The sequence below is a fragment of the Equus przewalskii genome, chromosome 28 (assembly GCF_037783145.1).
Source record: "Equus przewalskii isolate Varuska chromosome 28, EquPr2, whole genome shotgun sequence".
NCBI lineage: Eukaryota > Metazoa > Chordata > Mammalia > Perissodactyla > Equidae > Equus > Equus przewalskii.
The window spans coordinates 2,486,327-2,509,159 of NC_091858.1; the positions used below are offsets into that span (position 1 = coordinate 2,486,327).

Genomic DNA, 22,833 nt, shown 5'->3' on the forward strand with positions numbered 1-22,833 from the left:
ATTTTCAACAAAATAAAGAGCTGACCTGCATCCCAAGAATCTTTTTTTTTTTAAGATTCTAGCATGTAACATAATGTTTACACGGTTCTTTGACTTTAGAATACACCACTGCTGAACGAGCATAAATCCTCCATCCCCCTCTCTGTGGGGTCCTGTTGGTAAAGACATTCTCCCCAGATTGTCTGTTTGTCTAGACTGTGTCTAGGCCTCAACGTCATCTTCTCGTGGATTAATAGAAAACACGCCATCAAGCCTATGATACAGGGCACGAGAGGAAACACAACAGACTGCGGCTGAGACAAAACAGAGAAGCAGAGGGAGAAAGCAAAGTCAGAAAACTAGAAGCAAATAAGAAAAAGGGCTTTGTGTATTCTCAGCATGGGCATCACCTGCGATGGGAAGATGCACAGGAAAGAGAAAAGGGTGCTAATTACTATTCAGGTTACAGAAGCCAAATGAAAAGTCTCTAAGAGTGGAGGTAATTAAATCTCTGCACATACGAAAGAGAAGCTAACGAACACTTACTGACCGCCTACTTCATCGGACTGGTGGGCTTCATGCCTTCGAGATCACAAGTTCTCCGTGTGTTTCATCTCTACATAGACTCGGCTAGTGGCTGGGCCTGACTTCCCACACTCCTCGGGGCAACGGCTGTTTTGCTCACCGGCTGAGGCAGCAGTGACATCAGCTACTTGCTGGACCAACCAATTAATTTCACAAGAGAAACCAGGTCGGCTTAAAGGTCTACAATTCCATTGGAATCCTACCTAAAACAAACCCTAAATTCATCTAAATTATAAGTCAGAATTTAGTTGGAAAAATGGCACATTGTGGGGGTACAACCTCATTGTAGAAACGTTAGAAAATATAAAACGTTTCGAAAAATCATCCATAATCCCATAAACTCAGAATAGTTACATTCTTTAAAGAGTAATTTATGTAGAACTAGGCTCTAAATTTTCCTAGTAGTCATATAAAAAAGGACTGTCTGAAACCACCAAAGGATGCCAACACTTCACCTGCCAAGTAGGATCAAAGGTCATGATTCTATTTCAAATCTCTGTGTACCTTTTTAAAAAATAATGCTTTTAATATTTAGACTCGAATTCTAAACACATTTTGTACCATAAAAAAAATCATAAACAAGCTGCTGCACAGGAAAAAAGAAACCTGTGAATGCTAAATATGATGTTTAATTCCAGACTCACTTCTGGTTTTTTTCTTTCAAGATTTTATTTTTTTCCTTTTTCTCTCCAAAGCCCCCCGGTACATAGTTGTGTATTTTTAGTTGTGGGTCCTTCCAGTTGTGGCACGTGGGATGCCGCCTCAGCATGGCCTGATGAGCGGTGCCATGTCCGTGCCCAGGACTCGAGCTAGGGAAACCCCAGGCCGCTGAAGCGGAGTGCGTGAGCTTAACCGCTCGGCCATGGGGCCGGCCCACTTCTGTTTTCATTGAATGTATTCTGCCCTTCTCAGATACACAAGTAGCTGGTGTGTGCATACGATTTTGCATTCTGCTTTACTCCCTGTATGTCATTTTATATATACATGCCCCTTCACTCATTGTCTAAGCGGCCATCTGCCCCTTACTCTGTTTTGAACTCCACACTGCCATGAGTTTTGTTCTGGCCATGTCACAGCACTGGCCTGATTAAAATCTTCTCTTGGTTCTCCATGGTCTTTAGAATCGAAATCAAACTCATGACACAGAAAACCCTTCCAAGGTGGCCTCTCCCTTTGCCCCCTTCTCCCACACTGGATGCAGAGTGTTAGTGCAGACTCGAGGACACCGCTAGAGCGCTCTCAGGATGCACGCACTGATCAACACTCCGTGCCAGAGCCGACGCCCCACGGCGCCTGCCCACCCTGGGCACTATCCAGCTTGCTGATTTGCTGGTCTACCTGGTGTAAAATGATTACGGATGAGTGGTGCTGGATGCTTTTGGCTTTCTCCTCTGGTGATTGCTTGTTCACAAGGTTCACCTATCTTCTTTTGGAGCATCCATCATTTTTCCATGCTGATTTGCATTAGATGCTTGTCAGTTTTAGATATTGCAAAAATCTGGACCTGTCAAGACTTTATCCATAGTACCCTTTGTGGAAGAGAAATTCCCAATTTTAATGTAAGTAAATGAACATGTTTTTTTCCCTGAGTGTGCTTTTTGAGTTCTAACACTCGTTCTTCAAGATTGTTCTACTATAATCTTCTCTGCGAAATTAGTCATTGCCTCCTCTAGGATACTGAAAGAATTTACTCAGACCTCTTTTATTTTGTCCTCTTTAAAGAATTTCTTTAGATATTCTGTCTTGTTTTCTGAAGTCTGACCTCCTCAAGGGTAGGAACTGGGCATTATTCATCCCTGAATCCCCAGCAAAGTCTGACTCCTGGTAGTTCAGTGTTGGTGCAATGAGTGAATGACTCATTTTGGTGGCCCTGTCATTATCTGTATTGAATTCTAGTAAGTCATTTCCTCTCACTCCCACCATGCCTTCCGCTCCCATGGTCTCTTTTGCCCGAAGTTATTTGGAATTGGGGCTTAGACAGAATGAGTCTGCGGTAAGCAGACACTGGCCCCAAGAGATCTGGAAGCATAGGACAGCCATTCAGGGACATGTATGCTGATCGTCATGGAGTGGGAGGTGGACTACAGAGAGAAGAGGGCAAGAGCCCATGGCGGCAAAGGGAGAGAGACTCAGTTTGCCCTGGTTCTTGACAGGCTTTCTGCTTCTGATCACTCAGGAAGCTGTGGAGATCATAAGATACCTCCAAATTCCTTGACCTGGAGAGAGCTTGAGGAGTTTCCTCTTTTTCAAGTAAAACATCCCAAAGAGACCTATTCATATATTTTCCACATACTCACAAAATCATTGCAATTTTCGCATTTTTCAGTAGATATAATAGTAACTTGTTCAATAAATACTTACCATAGCTGGGACGTCGTTTTACTTTTTTAATAGCCACACAAAAGTGGACTCACATTCACCTTGTCATCCACTGACCTCTTTTTATTCTTTAAGTGGGCACTATCATGCTTGCCTCCACTGAAATCATGAGAGTTCATTGCAATCTGGTTTGTCTTTTCCAATCAACAACATTGATCATAGGCATTGCCAAGTGAACTTTGTTACTGTCTAACATGACATTAATCCTACATTATACTTACAGTTGTTGGCATCCAAAATTTTTCACATGAAAATAGAAGACTCAGATAGCAATTTGGTGCATTCGTGGAAGGACACAATAAAGAGGTAGGAATCAAGATCTCTCATTTATCTGTACATGAATTCTATTTTGTGTTTTAAAAACATAGTAAAACCTCACTAAATCAATTCTCTGTAGTTTCACCTTTGTAATAGTTGATACAGTAACTGGTATGAGTAATATTTTATTCAAAAATTTTTCATTGTATAATAACACACAGACACCAAAACCCACACAAAACAAATATATAGTTTAATGAATAATTATAAGGCAGATGTACCCTTGTGATTACCACCCAGGTCAAGAAATAGAACTTTGCCACTCACCCCAGAAGCCACTCCATGTGCCCCCTCACAGTCACGATCCCCTTGAAGTTAATTTTTAATCATATAAATGACAAAAGGATTAGGTAAACAATAGTGCAAATAATTTCAAAGAGAATGTTTACATATATCAGACTAATTTTTAGCACTCTAATTTAAAAATTCTATTTGCAGTAGAAATTTATTATAATGTTGGAATAATCACCACTCTCTATAGTTTACTGTGTGCTCTTTATAGATAGATGATAGATAGATGATGGATAGATAACAGACATGTATATACTCTTAATAATAGTTTTAATATAGTCATGCACCACATAACGACATTTCGGTCAACTCCAAACCACATGTGCTATCGTGATCCCAGAAGATTAGTACCATCTAGTCTAGGTGTGCAGTAGGCTATCCCAACTAGGCTTGAGTAAGTGCATGCTATGATGTTCGCGCAATGACGAAATTGCCTAACGATGCATTGCTCAGAACATGTCCCTGTAAAGCAATGCATGACTGTGTATCTTCACTACCGCCCTGAAAGGTGTTGATTTAGCAAATGAGGAAGTCAAAGATCAAAGATAAAGAAATTTGCTCAAGGGCCAAAGCTAGAATTGAAATCAGGTAAATCTAACACCCCTTTCCAGTATATCCTGCTATGATAATTCTAAGTGGCTCTTATTTGTTCATTAAAACAGGTTTGCCACAATTTATGCAGGTAGTTCTGATGCTGTATGTTATTGAAAGTAAGAAACTCCATTGTTTGTTAAATTATGTAATACAAATATTTCACTCCTGAGAATGGTCTCTGTTCTCAATTCATCCTAGTAATCCTTCATTTTATTTTTAGCATAAATTATATAGACTGGCTCAAAATGAATATATAACGATAACGACTCTTATGGTTATGCTTTCTGTCAGACTCTACGCAGAGCAGTTAACATTGGAGATTTCATTTAACTCTGAAAATAGTTCTCTATAGTCCCTTTTATAGATGAGGGCACAGAGTGCTGCTGGTAAGAAAAAGAGCTGAGATGTAAGCCCAGGTCTTTCTCTGGCCACACCTCACAGTGCTAGCCCCTCCAACACGTGCCCACGGAACACACCTGCTGACTTCCGCGCTCCCTCAGCCGCCAGGGGGACCTGAGCTGCAGGAGTCTTTTTTTTTCTATCTTGGATATTCTTGCATCACTGAACTGAAACTGTAGCAAAAAGAGATACTAGATGAAGCAAATGAACGAACTCCCAATCCTACATGTGTTCCTAAGGCTGTCTTTTGGCTTCCTTTCTCTGATTACAACGTGTCAGGATAAGCGTTTTGAAGGAAAAGCTAGACTTCATCCAATCGTCAATAGACAGCCCTACTGGCTGCAGTTTCCATGACGGAAAAATGATACACAGGAGAAGAGGTACTGAAACTTTCATGTCATACTTGTTAATTACTTTGGATGTTTTTTAAAATATCAAAGAGTGTTATGTCAGAATGGCAACGAAAGAACAACCTGTTCAATGTGAACTAAAGTAATTTTGAATTTAGTTTGTGCAGCAAGTTACGTAAACCTGCCTATCACTGTAAAAGGGCTAGTCTTCTTTGGTTTTCAAAGTCATAACTTAAATGACAACCAAATATGTTAAGTGGCTTTGTAAACACCCTACAATTTTTGCGTGCCCAGACTTGTCTGGTACAAAGTGTACAAAACAGACATGTGATTTATAAACTACAGGGTACTCAAAAGAATACAAAGGAATAAAAGAATCCTCTGTATTTGAATGGGAGCAATACTTTTAAAATATTCTAAGGAAATCTTCCTTGCTACCATTTGCTTGAATTTTCTTTGATCTCAAAGGGACTTGACTGAGGCTGATAAATTATTCCCCAGGAATAATATCTGCATTATTTTTTACTGGAAACAATGCTTGAACCTCCAAATCATTCTGCTTCTATTATGAGAACCATAGAAACCTAGGGTAGAAAGAATCTCAAGAGATAATATAATTTTGGTTTTTAACATTGGGCCTATTCCCTAATTTCTCTGTGCCCATATTTCCATCTGAAAAATGGAGATATTATCATTACTTGAAGGATGACACAGAAGACTGAAGGTTTTTAAAATGTAGTCGAAGTGAATGATACCCAGCAGTGTGTTCACAGAAGGCAATTTTGTTGATCCATGCACTTTGTAAGTTTTCGTTAGCTAGCTGCTTCTCCTGGGCCCGCAGAGAAAGTAAAGAATGCACACCCCAGTGGCCTGGGGGCACTAGAGTCATTTTGCTTTTTCGAACTCTTAAATATATAAATTGGTCACACAGTAAAAGAATATTGCACGATGACCCCATCACCAAGGGTCATTACATTGCCTTCCAAGGGGCTCAGGCGGCAAATCGTTGAGCATCTTGACCATCCCTGGGGTAAAGGCAGTCTTATTCCTGTTTAACAGATGAACAAATTCAGGCCTAGTGAGGTTATGATATGCTCAAATTCAAACAGATGCAGCACAGATCAAAACTGGCTGGGACTCAGGTTTCAAATTCTGTGTTCTATTAACTAAACCGTTACCTAGTTCATTTTCTGTGTATACTGGTGCTTTCAAAATTGTCCCAAAATATGCAGAAATGGAGTCGTCTTTGATTGTATTAAATGTGACTTTATACAAACTAAATCAAATTCAAATTTTATTTTAACTTAAGAGAAAGATGATCTAGAGCCTTTTGATCGGCCAAAATTACAAGTTGTAATAGAGTTCAAAAGGAAAAAGATGATTTGGACCATGAAGTGACTTCCCTCCATTCAGAATTGTTTCAAGCTAAATTTACTCTCAAACAGCTTGAAAAAGCAAACATCAAGCTTCAGTCAAAACTGTCAGCTGGCAGAACAGTAAGTATCTACATTTGTCTTATGTTGGGTAATACATTCAGCTTACCTTTCTCCACAGCTATAATTCAGGACTAGAGTTCCTAAAATTTTATAATCCTTTTGAAGCATACTAGATTTGCCAGGCTCCTTTTCTTTTTTTATAAACAAAGAAAGGGTATATTTAACAAGTATTAAGTTGGCATAAGTCAGAATTATTAATTCCATTTCACTATGGCAACGGGCCACAGGCCAAGTAAGGCATCTAAGAAGGAGCCGAAGACATCCAGAGCCTTAAGTAAAGTTAGAATGCAACTAAATAAGCAAATTTTGAGTAATTAAGTTTCCAGCCACTTTTCTTCCTTTATAATTTGTAGATAAATAAAAATCCATCCTTAGAACTGGCATTACTAAAACCCAGTCTCCAATCCTCTGCAGAAAATGTCACAGGTCTTGAAGATGAAAAGAGAAAACTAACTCTGACGATCAAGTCTCAAGGAAGAAAGGGAGCAACTCTTTTCCCAAAAAGATTTGTTGATAAAAGCCGTGACAGCCCAAACAGGGTGCATGAAGTGTGCCTGCAGTTGGCCAGGCCAGAGGCCCCTTCCCTGTTCTCGGCTGCTGAGATATTTCCTCAGTCGTTGTTGGTTTCTAATCAACAATATCTTCTTGATCCACGTTTTGCTGGTGTACAAAACAGTAGTGGGATGTTAGATTTTGCTTAAGAACTACAAATTATGGAAGGTGGTGACCTAAGTAAATTCAAAATGTGACCCTGTGTTAATTTGCTAAATCTGAATACTGTATAACCATGGAGAAAGGAATTTGTAAGAACGATCACCTGCACCATGACTACTCTTAAAAAATGGAACTGGCCCCTCAAGGTTGTCTGAATACCAACTGGCAAACTTGGAGGTTACCCGCAACCCCTTCACAGTCCCAGGCCAGCTTCCCTCCCTTTGGAATTCAAATAGCTTTGATTTGCTGGCTGTTATCATTAGGTGCAATGAGTTTAAGAAATTGCAAACCAATGAAAATACTGGTATAGCAAAACTAATTTGGAAAGACAAACTTATAACAACAAGAAAAAGGTTAACCTTTTTAGTTTGTTTTTGGACTTTCCATGCAACCACTTTCACTGATGTGATAAATTGAGATTTAATTGCTAAAAAGTTTTTGAGGAATAATTATATATTAAAAAAATTATAACACCTTAAGTATATGTAATGTACTGTGCTCTGGAATATTTTGAGGAAAAAAATCCATCCTCCTCTTTTTTGCTTTTCGGAGGGTGTAAATACGATACAGGCCGCATGGCAAGGAGCTGAGGGAGCCATCTTGGAAGCAGCTCCTCCAGCCTCCAGCTGAGGGCGCGGCCCCTGCCGCCAGCTCGCATCCTCCCTGCAACCTCCTGAGAGACTCTGAGCCACTCAGCTACATGGCTCTGAAATTCTTCAACTGTGCAACAATAAATGTGTGTTGGTTTAAGCCACTAAAAAAAATAAGTAAAATAAAATATGATATGTTGTTGGGAGTTAACTACTTTCACAAAGTATACTGGTCTGCCAGCAGGAGCTGCACGAATGGTAGAATCACTGTTGCTCCCTGTGGCACTGGGAAAAAACTCAAAAGCGATTAAAATAGGGTTATAGCATCAGCCTGACTGCTTTTTGGGATAGCACAACATTGGATTCAACCTGGTTTAATTAAGTGAACATTTGTTAAACACCTAATATTTGTAAGATACTACGGTGGATAAAGAAAAAACTTGACACCAAACTGTATGTTCATCAGAAATTGCCTTCTTGTAAACCTGCTTTCATACCTCCCCCTGGTTGCCCCTGGCGATATTTCCTCCCATTTAAGCTTCACATTTCTCAATATTGCAAAAGGCCGGGACTGGAAGGGTCATTCACATTGTTCACTTTCACTCATTTGTAAAATGGTAACCAAAAGATCATTATCTGTTATCATCTGTCTTTCTACCTCACAGAGATGAGACAATAGAGCAGGATTGACTGTGCCGTGTTTTAACAGATACGAAACTGTAAAATCACTTTTTTTGAGGAGAGCCAATGCATTTAACAATTTTGATGGAGAAGAGGTGACATTCTGATTGCTAATTTTAAACTAAGATGATGGCGGAGGGTAGAATTGGAAGTGGTACCCAAATGATTAGGTGGACTTAATTGCTTAGATGACATGACTTCAGAAGCCATAAAGGCTATCTTATCCTTAAAACTTACTACTGCTCTCTAATGTCTGAAAACTTCATATCTTTCCAATTGAAGGCTCTTTCTGTTAAAATGCAGAACAAACACTCTGTGAGAAGTAACACTTTAACTGTTATCAGTCATTTATACGTTTGTAGAAGTGTGTTTTAGATTCTCTCTTGGAAGCAGATTTTGATAGAGAACAGAGGGATATTGGATACTGTGGGATGAAGTAGAGAAGAAAGAAGCATACTGTTATCCAAGACACCTTCAGACACCCTGCCTGTTTTGGAGTTTTCCCAATGATTGGTAAACACAAAAAGTAGAATCTGATTTACTAAGAAATTGATTTACAGATACCTTTTCTATAACTTAAAAGAAATAATTTCAAGCATATAGAAAAGTTATAATGGTGCAAGAAACTCCTATATACTCCATCCTCAGTAGGTGAAAGCCCCTACTTGCTGTATCATTGTCTCTTCCTAACTGGACATTTATTATGCCCAGAATTTGCTTAGATTTGAGTTTCCACCTGCTATCGCTTCTCTTTTGGCCACAGAACCTCCTTTAGTATTTCTTGTACAGCAGATGTGTTACGGATAAGTCCTTTTAATTGTCACTTATCTAAAAGTATTTCGCTAATCTAAACATACCTGTAATAGCCACTTTAAAGTCCTCGTCTGCTAATTCAACATCTGGGTCACCACAGAGTCAGTTTATATTGGCATTGTTTTTCTTGACTAGGGACGACATTACCCTATTTCTTCTCTTGATTGTGGGTCTCATTTTCCTGTTCTCATTCTTGTAATTTTTGATTGTATATTGGACATTGTGGATGATACGGTGTAGAGATTCTAGATTCTGTTATCTTCCTCTGAAAATTGCTGGTTTTGTTCTTGCAGGCAGTTAATTTGGTAGGACTCAAACTACATCTCCTATGGTGGGCAGCAGCTGAAAACTCTGCTTAGTACTTTCATCCTTTTAGCTATTTGCTTTCTGCCAGGCTCCTTACAGTCTCTTATATAGATTTGTAACTCAGGAATCAGCCAAGGATTTGGCAGAATTTATATGCAGATTTTAATGTTGCCCCTTCTGTGGTTCCCTTCTTTCTGTGATGTTCCTCCTCACTTTTCAGGCTCTCTAGAAGCCCTGAACTCTGTCCTGTTCCTCAAACCAATTTCACTGTAGCTTTCTGCTTGAGTTCTGGCTACTCTCGACTGGTGGACTGGGAAATGCGTTTAGGCAAAAACAATATAACCACAAATCTCAACCAGTGCAGTCCTCTTCTTTCAAAGGCCATCTTCCTTCTTTTTTGTCTGCTTAGAGTTACCTTCGAATAGTTTTTATGTTTTGTTCTGAATTCATAATCATTATCTGTAAGAGAGTTAGTCTGACACAATTACTCTTCCATTACTTCAAGCAGAATTTACAAACACTTTTTTAAAAACATAAAAAATGAAACATCAGGGGCTAGTGCTGTGGCTGAGTGGTTAAGTTTGTGCACTCCACTTTGGCCACCCAGGGTTTCAATGGTTCAGATGCTGGGTGTGGACCTACACACCGCTCATCAGGCCATGCTGAGGTGGCGTCCTACATAGCAGAGCCAGAAGGACCTCCAACCAGAATATACAACTATGTACAGGTGGGGTTTTGGGGAGAAGAATAAAAACTAAAAAATAAAACATCAATTCCATAAATTATCACAAGTAAATTAATTCCACAAGTATTTACCAAGCATTTCCTTTGGGCTAGTTATGCTAATAGTATGTGCTAGAAAGCATTTCAGATATAAGAATTATATTAGATTGTAGTCAACATGAATGGGCCTCGTTTTTTAAACCTCAAAACATTAGAGACACTTGCAATCCCTTCCCCCAGAAATGAATAAAGTAAACATACATTTACTTGTTCTGTCATAAATACTCTATATGTATGTGGTACATCTTTTCAAGAAATTCAGATTTCTAAAGCTGAAAATATTTGCTATTAACACCAAGAGTTGGTTACAGTGAAAAATCCCCTACTTTCTTCAGTTAGTTTGAAATTTGTCAACAATTTTTTTTTATAAACATCCCTGGGATGGAGTCACTCATAACAGTGAGACCTCCGTTGTTTCTCTATTTGGAAGAGAAGAAAGAAACTCTGGAACGAGACATATCAAAAACAAAAGAAATGAACAACATAGTGCTCCTTCAGTGTCCTATTTGGGGCTGAACTGCCACCAAGAAGCCTGGACAGTAAGCAGCCTCCCTTTGACTTGTCTCATCTTCCTACCTAGAATGTAGGATATTACTCATCTACATAAATGGCTTAGCTTTTTACTACCCGAAATAAAATAAAGGTAGAGAATACATCAGTGTAGAATCCAGCGCTGAATGCCACGCCTTCATTTTGGGGTGAGAGGTCAAAGACAGGAGGACCATCTGCTGCTGAGGGTTCACCATCTTAGTTCTCTGCTTAGTTCCGCATGCTTACTCCTAAATCCTCATTCAAGGCCTGTCTCGCCCATACAGACTTACAGGAGGCAGAAGAGGAACAAGAAGAGAGGTGGAAAATTTCTCTTGCTTTACAGCTTTGTGTAAATTTGGCTCTGATTTTATTGGGGAGTCAAGTGGGAAATGGATTAATACTAAGCTCCAGTCGCTGTTCTATGATGCTATTTTGTATACAGGTTGGAGGTAAGCCGAATGCCCTTTTCATTTCCATTTAGTTTCCCAGCACCTGTTCCTAGTCTGTTTCTCTTATTAGAACCAAACTGTCTATAGAAGTTCACACATGTTGAATGAAAAGTATAATTTACTTTTGTCCCTTGTGTCTTTAACTATATTTTCTAAGATCCAGTTAATCTTATCTTAATGTCAGAAATTATTTTTATCGTCACTATTTTATCTCTTATTTCTACTCAATACTTCAAATATTTCTGACATTACAGAGATTTTACCGTAAACCCTGAATCTCATTTTCTGGTCAATCACATACATAACTCCCCCCGGAAGTGTGAGGTCAACAGCAAATACCTGTGCCCTCTGGAGGCAAACTGTTCCCTCAGTGCAGCTGGCGGGCCCAGCTAAACATCAGTGACTTCACACGCTCAAGCCGTGCAGCGAGAGATGGAGCAGAGCTTACTGCCCAAAGTCTGAGGCATTAAAAAGAGAAGAAATGAGGAAAAGGAGAACACAAGTGTTACTTACCAGTTTATTAGTCATTCCGTTTTTCTTCCAAAGAAAACAGTTCCATTGAATCCTTGGTGGCTGTGGGGGCAGAAGCAGGACCCTCAGCTGTGTTGCTCTGTAGTGTGGCCGCAGGGCTGCCCCCTACCCCAGCTCAGCTGTTGAAGCAGAGAAGAAACTTCAAAGGCCGATTTGCTGTTGTTCCTGCCAGTGGGGGGTGTGGCTCCCATCAGTTAGTTTCAGAGAAAAAACGAGGAGGAATTCATCCTCTCACTTCCCAAGGTTTGAGGCTCAGCAAGGATCTACCAGTTTTCAGTTATGACTCTCCTCTATCTAGTGGGTGCAAATAACAATCGCAGTCAATTTCATCGTGTTGTCTATTTATTTATGTACACTATTTTTACAAACCATCTGAGATAGTCAGTTTTTGTACTTTGTCCAGCTGGTGCCACGAGTCAGCGACAGCGAATAACCACTCTTGCTTCTGCTTCCATTCTCTGCTCACGGAAACATACAGTGGTTCTTCTAAGAGCAAAGCAAGGTTTAAGAAGATGCTCCCCTGCTGCTCCGCTCCCCCCAGCCCATAACTGTAACTGTTTATAAGCCTTTAGTCAGTTTTTCATTCTTTGTAGAGGCGGTGCATTCAAACTCATTTGTGAGTTAAGAAAAAATTATTCCATTTGGTCAACACTTCACCTTGTACTATATATACATTTTTGAATGATATAAATTCTAAAAGTAAATGCAATTTCCCTGAATGATTTTATTTGGTCTAAACCTTTTCATTTAAAATTCATATTCTTTTCTTCACAATCATAAACAGGAAAGGAAATAATGCTTGAAATATTAACTCTACCTCTTACAATTAAGAATAGCTGTGATTAAGGCTGGCCTGGTGGCAGTGTGGTTAAGGTCGCGCACTCTACTTCGGTGGTTCGAGGTTCACAGGCTCAGATCCTGGGCACAAACCTACACACCACTTGTCAAGCCAGGCTGCGGTGGTGTCCCACATACAAAATAGAGGGAGACTGGCAAAGATGTTAGCTCAGGGACAGTCTTCCTCAAGCAAAAAAAAAAGAGGAAGATTGGCAACAGATATTAACTCAGGGCCAATCTTCCTCATCAAACTAACCAAAAAAACAGTTGTGATTCAAAAACTAATTCTTCGACAGTTACATGGGCAGTTAAACTTCCCTGTCACTACCCGAATCAGCTTTTAAATAAATATGAAAAATTAGGTAAAAACATTTCATTGTACAGTACAAAATGGTACAAGATATGAGAATCTTCAGGGAAACTTATTATGCTAAAAACGTCTAAGTAACTAGACAGTTACATTAAACATTGATAGTCACATGACCGAAAAGCCAGTTGCTAACAGCAATACAGAGGTGCTCATTTATTGAGCAGCATGTCTAATTCCAGTGTGGCCTAAAGACGACTCTTCTGGTGGAAACGAAACTGTGGAATTAAAAAAAAAAACAAACAACCTCCTAGGAACACACTTAAGGGGAAAAATTCCAGTCACAGAAGCTTCCTCAATTAGCAGATGGATATGCTCCTTGAGGTGGAAAAGACAGTGTACTGTGCAGGTTCGGAAGACTCGAAGATAGTTAATTCAATTGAGGAGTGGTAACAGCAGCAATCAGAACACAAATTAGTCTGTTATCCATAACTACATTTATCACAGAATACAATCTAAGAGGAAGTTATTCCAATGACTGGATTTCTATTTTTTAATTTTACAAAATGCTCAAATCCAAGCTGCATAAGCTCCAGATTCTCACTTCCAAAGATATGTTTATACTCCTGACCGATTGTATCCTGAAGAAATCACAGATCGCAGGTAAAATCCCCATCCTCGTTCTATTGTGTCTCCCTAGCTATGTGCAGACTCCCTGTGTTCAGGCTTTTTGAGCCATTATTTATTTGTGTAACAAATGACCAGGAGATGCAACAAAGCGCACAGAAAAACTGAGAAAAAGTCACAAGTAAAATGCTTTTATGGAGACAGAAGTTTTAAAAAAATGCTGTTCATGATCTAGCGGAATTAGGAGCTGGCTGCCATAGTGTTTAACACCTGCACGCGCTGCTCCCTTTCTGAGGTTTCATTCCACCGAGAGCTGCACACTGTCAGCTTGGTTTTGTGGCTGCTGATAGTCATATTTCCTTGCTATTAAAAACAAACAAAACAGAAACAGAAAAAAAGAGAAAATTAATAAAATAGCAAAATAATTACTAGCTAACATCACTAAATCACAGTCCAGTCATGATTCTCAGTAAAGAATTAGCTTAGAATGAAACAACTTCTCTTCATTAGAGGAAATTTATTATACTTTGTGATCCTCTAACTTCTCAGCACTGCTTATATTCATTTTTATATGTTTATTACCTTTTGTATATCAGGATCATTCAGAGCTTTAAAATATAGGGCAGATATTAATTAACCTATTAAAATTAAATTAACATTTTGTAATTTCCTTCTTTCCTATCTCCTACGTCATCTTAAGATAAGTTAACAATAATGCTTTTTCCCACATCAGAAGGAAGTGGACTACATTTTAACTTATAAGCATAACAGACTTATTATTGAACATTGTCATTCATATAAACTAGAAGAAAAAACCGTTATGCAATTCTGTATTTTTCCATACTTCTGAGAGAGGCTTATTGAAGAAGAATGGTCTTAACCTGAAACTAGAGAAAGTACAAGGCTAAAATCTTTATGAATGTCATTTACTGCTTAGCTTTAAAACTTGCCTTCACAAAGTTTTTACTAGCCAAGAAAGAGATTCTGTTTATGCTACTCAAGGTGAATCCAGATTTTTGCGGCCTAAAGTTTAGACAACTCTGGGAGTCCTTTTTAAGAAAAAGAATTTTGTTTGCCATTTCCTCTTGAACTGCACACTTTGTCAGGACTAGACATGTCACAAACATTAAGAATGATCCAATGTGATGGGATTCGTTAAATGTGCAAATCTACACATACGCTCACTGTTTATAAGAATAATGGCTTCCAAAGATGTCCTCATCCTAGTCCCTAGAATCTGTGAAGATACCACCTTACAGGGCGAAAGGGACTCTGAGGATGATTAGGGTAAGGACCTCGCCAGGGGAAGACTACCCTAGATCACCTGGCCCAACCTGATCACATGGGCCCTGAAGATCAGAGCACCTTTCCTGGCTGAGTTTAGAGAGAGAGGAGACATAAAAATGGAAGAATGACCAGAAAGATGCAATGTTGCCGGCTTTGAAGATGGCGGGGTGGGGCCACAAACCAAGGAATGTGGGTGGCCTCTAGAAGCTTGAAAAGGCAAAGGAACAGCTTCTCCTCTGGAGCCCCCAGAAGGAAATGGAATCCTGCTGACACCTTGATTCCAGCCCCGGGAGACTCGCTGTAGCACTTTTCCCCAAAAAACCGTAAGATGATACATTTGTGTTGTTTTAAGCCACTGAATTAGTGCTAATTTGTTACAGCTGCAATAGAAAACTAACACATCTTACAAACACAGGAATTGTGATAAATTTTCTTTCATGCAATTGCCATCAAAGAAGAAAAAAACCCATACACTGGGTTTATAATTTATCCTATTGAATATATTACCAATAGGAGATAACTTCTGTCTTGACTAGGCATCAATGAAAACTTAATTCTTTACTTAAACTTTCCATACAGAGCTTCCGGCTCTGTATCTTTTTTTTTCAAATACTTAAGTTTTCTTAAGGATTTTTTCATTGTGGTAAAACATACATGAAGTTTGCCATTTTAGCCATTTTTAAGTTTACAGTTCGGTGGCACTAACTGCATTCACATTGTTGTGCAGCCATCACCATGATCCATCCACAGAGCTCTTCTGATCATCCCAAATGGAACTCTCGACCCACTGCACAATGGCTCCCCTGGCAAGCGCCTTCTACTCTCTGGCTCTAGGAATTTGCCTCATATGAGTGAAATCAGACAATATTTCTTCTTTGTGACTGGCTTGTTTCACTACACAATAAGAATAATTATGAAGCATAGTGTCTTCAAGGTTCATCTGTGTTGTAACATGTGTCAGAATTTCCTTCCTCTTAGGGCTGAATAACATTCTATTGTAGTCACATACCGAATTTTGTGTGTCCATTCATCTGTCCAGGACAGTGGAGTTGTGCCCACCTTTTGGCTATTGTAACACTGCTATGTTAAATTAAGATTTACTCCTTATTTTGAACTGGTAACACAAGCATACGGTACAAAATGCAAAAGGAACAAGAGGAAACAGTGCAAAATGTTACCTCCTCCTACCTCATCAGTATTGCAGCTACCCACCCAGTTCCTTTCCACAAAGAAAGTGCTGTTCCAAAGAAAGAGGGTAAAATTTATGCTGAAGAACTTTTTAAAGGTTCTACTTGTGTAAGATATATATGTACATATATTTTTTCCTACTTTTCACCTGAAATTCCACTCCACCCAAGATATATACTAGTAACATCTTACCAATCATTCTTTCTTGTTTATTTCTATGCACAAACAGACATTAAAATTTTTTTTTTTGTTTCCGGTGAGGAAGATTGGCCGCAAGCTAACATCTATTGCCACTCTTCCTCTTTTTGCTTGAGGAAGATTATCCCTGAGCTAAAATCTGTGCCAGTCTTCCTGATTTTCTGTGTGGGATGCTGCCACAGCATGGCATGACGAGCGGTATATAAGCCTGTGCCCAGCATCCAAACCCACAAACCCCAGGCCGCCAAAGCAGAGTGCGTGAACTTAATCACTACACCACCAGGCTGGCCCCTTAAATTTTTACTGTAAAAATGTTTCTTTAAAAAATGTCCAGTCTTTTTTCCTTAAGTCCCACACTGTCCCTATCAAGGTAATGAATGTTAATAATCTAATGCCCATCTTTCCAAGCCTTCCTCCATGCTTGCACGATTCTATAGAATATTTATACTATAGGTAGATAATACAAGGGAGGTTTTGGTCATTTGATTTTAAGAGTGGCATCCGAGAATATATTCTTGATATCTTGCTTTTCTCGCTTAACGATACAGCCTGGAAACTACATCTCCTTCTTTTAAACGGTGGCATGAAAGGCTACGGCTTACAGGCACAATTAATTCTGGCTCTATACATTTTAAACTTTGCTTATCCTCTACTACCTACACACTTCTGGTTTCAGTACTAGAGAACATATTGAGACACAACCTCTGGCCTGGCACATTGATGTCACATGCTCTATTCCTGGAAGCCATTCCTATACTGCTTTGGCTTGCAATAATTTAATTATAATAGAAGTGACTGCAAACTCCCTAAATACAAAATCCAAACCTAAACTAAAAGTTGCAGCATCTTGACTTTCCCTTAGCCAGATCCCCAAATGCTCTTGGCCACTTCAACGCCACTCCGTATGAGGGGAAGTGCAAAGGAGGGCCAATCAGAGTAGGAAGAGGCAGCAATCTTAACTGATTCTTAAAATAGCTAATTTTTGCAAACTGCACAGAAATAGGATCACATGCACACACTGCTAGGGCCCTCTCAGGGTCTTAGAAGGGTCCTATACAAGTAAAGGTCCTAAGTATTAACCTCATGCAAATCTGCCTTTGTCAATACTGTATTGAACATCTAAAACAGGTACTAAGTTTCCATTACCAACTATTTCTGATAACCTTTTGCTAACTGGACTCAATTCCGAAAAATCTATTTAATCATGCTTATGTACGCAGTTAAGCACAGAACATACTTACAAATGGAATACATTTCCAGTTGCTGTCTTAAACGAATTTTGCTCATTGTGTCATAAAAGTTGGGCTCTGACAAAGTTTCTGTTGTAGGTGGCACACTGAATATCCTCATAATTTTCCTTTTATTCCTAAATCACAAACCGAATGCAGAAGAGAGATTTGTATTAATATCTACAGGATTGTAATATTCTCATGATCATAGTAATCAGAAGCTACATTAAAAGGACTTAAATGACAGTAAGATCATCTTCTGTTTTGTCTCTGTGAGATGCTTCCTTGGCTCAGGTATTCTTTCTTTCACTAAAAAGTATGCAGCTGTACACGTACAGCCATGGGGCTTTACGTGTAAGAAAGTAGCTGAACGCATCCACCAATATGACAGTCACATACCCCCACTGTGCTTCCACTCTCTCCCACGGAAAGCCTGATGTTGTATGGAAAGATGCACAAACAGCTCATGTCATCCAAATAAAGTTAAATTACCGGGTTAGAGAATAAACGGAATGTGAGCAGACCTCAATGTTAGAAAATAATAAACAAACATATTTCTTAAATACAATAGTATAGCCTCAGTAGAACCAGCTACTTAAAATGAACGACAGTGTGTCCCTGCTTTTAAAACAGTGGTGTAGGAAGGAGGTGGCAGCTATTTTCAGAGGAAAGTTGTTACCGGAAGTGGACAGTGATGATCTGTGGCACCTTTTCCCACCCACCCTGCAGAGTCTAGGCAGCCAATGGGCCAGCTGCTCCAGGGGCCATGCAGCCGGCACGGGTGCATCTGAGAGCAAGTGCAGGCTCTGAACTATTCACCTGGCCAAACACAATTATTTGGGGGTTACTAATTATTTTGAATTATCGAATGTCTTTCTACCTTGGTAGAGGATACCATGAAGCATGCGGCTATAAGCGACTCGAGTTTCTGTAGAATGGACAGACAAGTGATCAGATAACACCAATATTGTGCAATAAGTGCCATGCTATAGTCATGCACAAGAAACAGAAGGGAAAGCTTGAAACGTGTGAAGCGAGAACTGCTGAACACGCAGGCATTAGTGTCTGCATTTCAGGGATGTCGGCCAAACAAATGTGCTCATCCAAGGATGACAATGAACCCAGGCTGGATGATAAAACTGAGCTAGATAAGAAACGATAGAATGAGAGGACCAAGGAGCTGGTCCGGGCAGGTGCTGAGAGTTGCACTTAAATCTCTATCTCTTAAAGCAACAGAGTTTTCAAAGCCAAACTTTGGTGTCCAGGGCTCGAGGACAAACCTGAGGAGACAGTGCTTTCACAGCAGAACAAAAATGCTGACGAAATTATTTCTGTGCATTTAATTCAGATAAAACAAACAACCTGCAAAACTGTTAAATGCCCAGTTTCTTATCTACTTTGAGATACTCAAAAATTACCTCTTGGCATACATGAAGAGACCAAAGCTAACAAGGATCACTACCAAGTAAACGTTGGTGGCTTCGTTCCAGGCCTCGTGAACGCTGTAATCAATTGAGCCATCGTCACCCATCACTCCGTAACCTCCAGGCATGGGGCTGTAAGACAGAAAAGAGAGCACGGCTTCTTTGAGTTAGGAAAGAGATGGCCATCTGGAGAAGGGCTGGCAAACATATGGCCTGCTGGCCACCTCCAGCCCACCACCTGTTTTCGTATGGCCCTGGAGCCAAGAATGCTTTTACATTTCTAAATGGATATACATCTTAAATGGTTAGAAGGATCTATATAATATCCTCGATTTTTGCTTCACGGCCCTCCAAAGCCTAAAATATATATAATCTGGCCCTTTAGGAAAAAGTTTGCCGAACACTGGTCCAGATAACTCAGGCACGTATTTTCCCTTATTTTCAACTTTGAAACATTACATCTTCTACACAAAGGTTAAAATTTGGGATTAAAAAATCTTATTACTAAAAGGATGTAGGCTGAAACGTCATCACACAGTTTCCACCCTGTAACTATCACCCAGAAGAAAGCCACCCAGTACTTTAAAACACAGACCCGGACAAGCGGCTGTCCCGGTGACAGCAGCCTGGAGAGGCCGGGAGCCCTAAGGGCACGGCACAGGCCTCCCCAGGCAGTCGGATCTGGTTGTGGCCTCCCAGCCAAATGTGGTTAAAGGAAGCTATGAGATAAGAAGTTACTTTTTGCTATTTACACAGCTGTGACTTCTATTCAAGGAAATGCATTCTTTGGACATTCCCACAAAAGATAAGAGTGGTAATAGCAAGTGTGTCAAACAGCAAGCAAAGAGTAATGGTTTCTTACTTGTATTTGAAAAGTTGATCAAATTTTTCCTTAAAGAGAAAGTTCCTCCCTTGCGTTAGACTTAAAGGCAAGTCTAAGTAAAATGACCTAATATGTGAAAGAAATACAGAGGCACTGATTTAGACATTCTAGAAAAAGGAGAAAAACTGCACAAAGATAGGTGATAAGTGTGCTGCAGTGTCTAAGAATAAGATGGCCATTTTCTAATACCAAGAAAAAGAGTATCTGGAATATCCAAGAAATGGTGTTGCAATTTTTTTCTAGACATCCTACACTGATGGCACAGCAGAAATTCTTCCACAAAAATATCTTGCAATCTCTCCTGTAAGCTTCCAAAATGTTCTTTAATGTAGATTTGGCTCAGTGAGTTAATAAGCGTATATTAAGGGCAGAATCTGTTTTCTTTCTTATAGCTTGCCTTGCATAAAATGAATGAAATTTCCCCTGAGATGTGCTCCTAAGCCACGTGGTATGTGTGCCCCTTTCTGACATGTGAAGTCTTTGTCACACGTTGGGGGATATACTGTATTCATTTACAATAAAGTGAGTATCATAAATAGGCATTTAACTTAAACTCTAGCCACTGAGGGCAAGAGTAATTTCCCTAAAACATCTATTGATGTCTGATGAATATAAAGACTGGTCTTGTAAAAATTAGCCAGCGAATAATAAAAACAGAACTTACTTTAAATTATAAAAATTCATAGATACATGATCTAAATATTATTTAAATATTAAGCCATACTCAATTCCTAGATATTAAAGACTGGCTATGTATTTTTTTCCCCAGGAGAATCGGAGGCACAGGGGGATTCGGCATATTCACGGTTTCAATTCTTCTTTCTTAAAACTGAACTCCAGAGTTTCTCTGAGTCTAACATTAAGATTTATAGTGAGTAATCAGCCTACTTTACAAATGGAAACTTTTGGAAGACCAGAGACTATAACTGTCTTTATGCTTTATGGAATCTAGAATTTTGTTGGTGCCAAAATGTAAAATATCGACTGTGTTTCTGACAAAAAGAGATAACTTTAGCTGTCTGATGTGAGATGCTGCGGAAGGTCTGGGCTGCAAAGGTGGCAGGATTCAGAAGTGAGAGTTATCGATAAATTGGGGAAGAACAGGGAACGTATAGCAACGGCCACTAGAACATTCTGCAGATGCCCTTTGTCTGACAAATTACAAAGGTGTTTCCTACCTGTTTTCTAACGCCTGAACGGATCTGAGCCAGGTTAATTTCTTGCTTCAGTTTTTCACAAAATTCTGTTCATGTGCCACTCAATAAACGGTGTATTCCCACAGGACTTGTCTTCCTCCTGCTACAAATATGCCAGTGTTTAATTATATGTACAGAAGGACTCGGAATTACTGCTGACCCAGAATGGTAAAATTTTAACGTGAATTATACAACATATGTTATACAACTCGCTGGTATGGAATGACACTAGCATTCCCCAGTTCCAGGGACATGCACTGGAGTTATTTTTAGTAGTGGAGTTGTGAAAGACCTGCGCCGAGGGCAGGCCTTTCCTGCCCAGTCACCCATCATGACCAATGGCATGAGTTCCAAGGACTGCCAGGAACAGGGAACGGCCTTGTGCAGAGTCATAGTAAAGACCCACAGCCCACATGCGGCCTGAACTCTGACCATCCCCGCAGCAGGCCCCAGTCTAACCGAGGGCACACGTGCACACCACCACCGCCGCCTCTGGAGTCTGAAGCGAAAGGCCTGGGGGCCTTACAAGGGTTTCTTCCTGGCAAGTTAAGGCTAAAGACCACCATCTAGACAGCCAGCCATGTGCGTGGATCATCATTCAGGGCTTCTGAGAAAACTGAAGTTTTCTCACATATTTTTTCCTGTACAGTAACGCTTGAACGATTTCAGCAAGGAGATGCTAGGACGAGCTGAATCAAGTCCCAGGTAAACATCAGTATCCAGAGAGAAAGCTGCCAAAACGCGACAAATAGGGCTTGGTTTTAGTTTGGTAAACTTTCAGGTGGAGAACTAGAACTTTTCGGGCGATCAAGTGACTGTAAGCTTTAAAATTAGTGCGCTGATTTGGGTTCCTGATACCAAGTCTCGGTGGTTCTAAAATCGAGTATCGCTTGTCATCATGCCTTGAATGTTAGCACTTTTGTCCCTCACTTGGAGCTCTGGTACTTTGATACAAATTCAGATCAGCATCAGTTGCGCAGTTCCACGCGTTCCTCACAACGCGCCCCATCCCCGCGTGAATGGGACTTTCTCGCGGTCCCCTGACCCAGCAGGGGGGCTTTCTGAAGCAGCGGCGTGCCCGCCAACAGGCTTCAACCAGCGGGAAGCGGACACACCGCGGGCTCCCGCGCTGCGCGGCCCGCAGACGCGCCTCCCTCTCCCGCCCCGCTGGCAGGCACGCAGGCTCCCTCCGACAGAGGGAAGGGGGCGGTGGCGCTGGCCACAGGGCTCGCCCCAAGTCCCACAGGCTCGGGGTGGAGCGTCAGGGCTGTCACACGCACCTGCCTCCCCAACCTCAACTCCTCCGGCCCTGACCCCAAGCTGGTGCGACCTGCTCCTCCCGGAAGGAAAGCCAGTCGAGCGGGGGGAAGACGCCACCCCGGCCCGGGCAGCGCCGGGAGACGCCCGCTCCCCCGACCCCGGGAGGCTCCGGCGCGCGCGGGGCAGGCCCAGGCGCCTGGGGCCGGGGCGGGGCGGGGCCGGTGACGCAGCGCGGGGCCCGGGAGGCGCGGGGCGCGGGGCCACTCACGCTGCTCGCTGCGGAGGCGGCGCGCGGCCGGCCGGCTCGCTCGGGCTCTCCCTGGAGTCGGGCCGGACGCGCGGGAGCTGCGCCCGCCCGGAGCGGACCCCCTCTGCCTTCGTCACTTCCTGCCGGCCCGGCGGCTTCCGGACGCAGCGAGGAGCCAGGTCTTTCTCCCCCGCCCCCCTCAGTTGTGAATGCGAGAGACGCCGCGACGGCCCCGGTGCCGCCCCGGGCGCGTGAGTGGAGCCGGGCTCCTTCCCCCCGCCGCGCGCCCCCGCCCGCCCCGCGGGCTCCCGGGGCGGTGGGCCCCGCCCGCGCCGCAGGTCCGCGTGCGTGTGGCCGTCGC

At 41.3% G+C, this 22,833-nt stretch overlaps 2 protein-coding genes across 37 annotated transcripts in view; one reads left to right on the plus strand and one right to left on the minus strand.

The window, feature by feature from the left end:
- Positions 1–3,431: 3,431 nt before the first annotated feature.
- Positions 3,432–22,632, minus strand: SMIM19 (small integral membrane protein 19). Of its 11 annotated transcripts, none has more exons than XM_070598742.1 (6): positions 22,494–22,632; positions 20,948–21,065; positions 19,749–19,835; positions 18,881–19,018; positions 17,475–17,599; positions 12,114–13,923 (listed from the first exon to the last, which is right to left on the minus strand). In XM_070598742.1, the coding sequence occupies exons 4-6, from the start codon at positions 19,012–19,014 to the stop codon at positions 13,859–13,861; spliced, it is 324 nt and encodes a 107-aa protein (XP_070454843.1). In that variant the 5' UTR covers positions 19,015–19,018; positions 19,749–19,835; positions 20,948–21,065; positions 22,494–22,632; the 3' UTR covers positions 12,114–13,858. The 11 variants fall into 11 exon arrangements, 10 of the variants coding, with proteins under 10 accessions (XP_070454843.1, XP_070454841.1, XP_070454844.1 ...); XM_070598740.1 differs by having other exon boundaries at positions 20,948–21,068; XM_070598743.1 differs by lacking the exon at positions 22,494–22,632 and adding an exon at positions 22,246–22,423.
- SLC20A2 (solute carrier family 20 member 2) overlaps positions 21,323–22,833 on the plus strand; it is a 106,460-nt gene continuing 104,949 nt past the window's right edge. For 3 of the 26 annotated variants that reach the window (XM_070598702.1, XM_070598712.1, XM_070598716.1), the window contains exon 1: positions 22,618–22,723. The gene's annotated coding sequence lies outside the window, so the exon portion shown is untranslated. Of the gene's footprint in view, positions 21,671–22,458; positions 22,811–22,833 lie in introns of those variants that run through there. The other 23 variants (XM_070598700.1, XM_070598703.1, XM_070598723.1 and 20 more) reach the window with 18 other exon arrangements.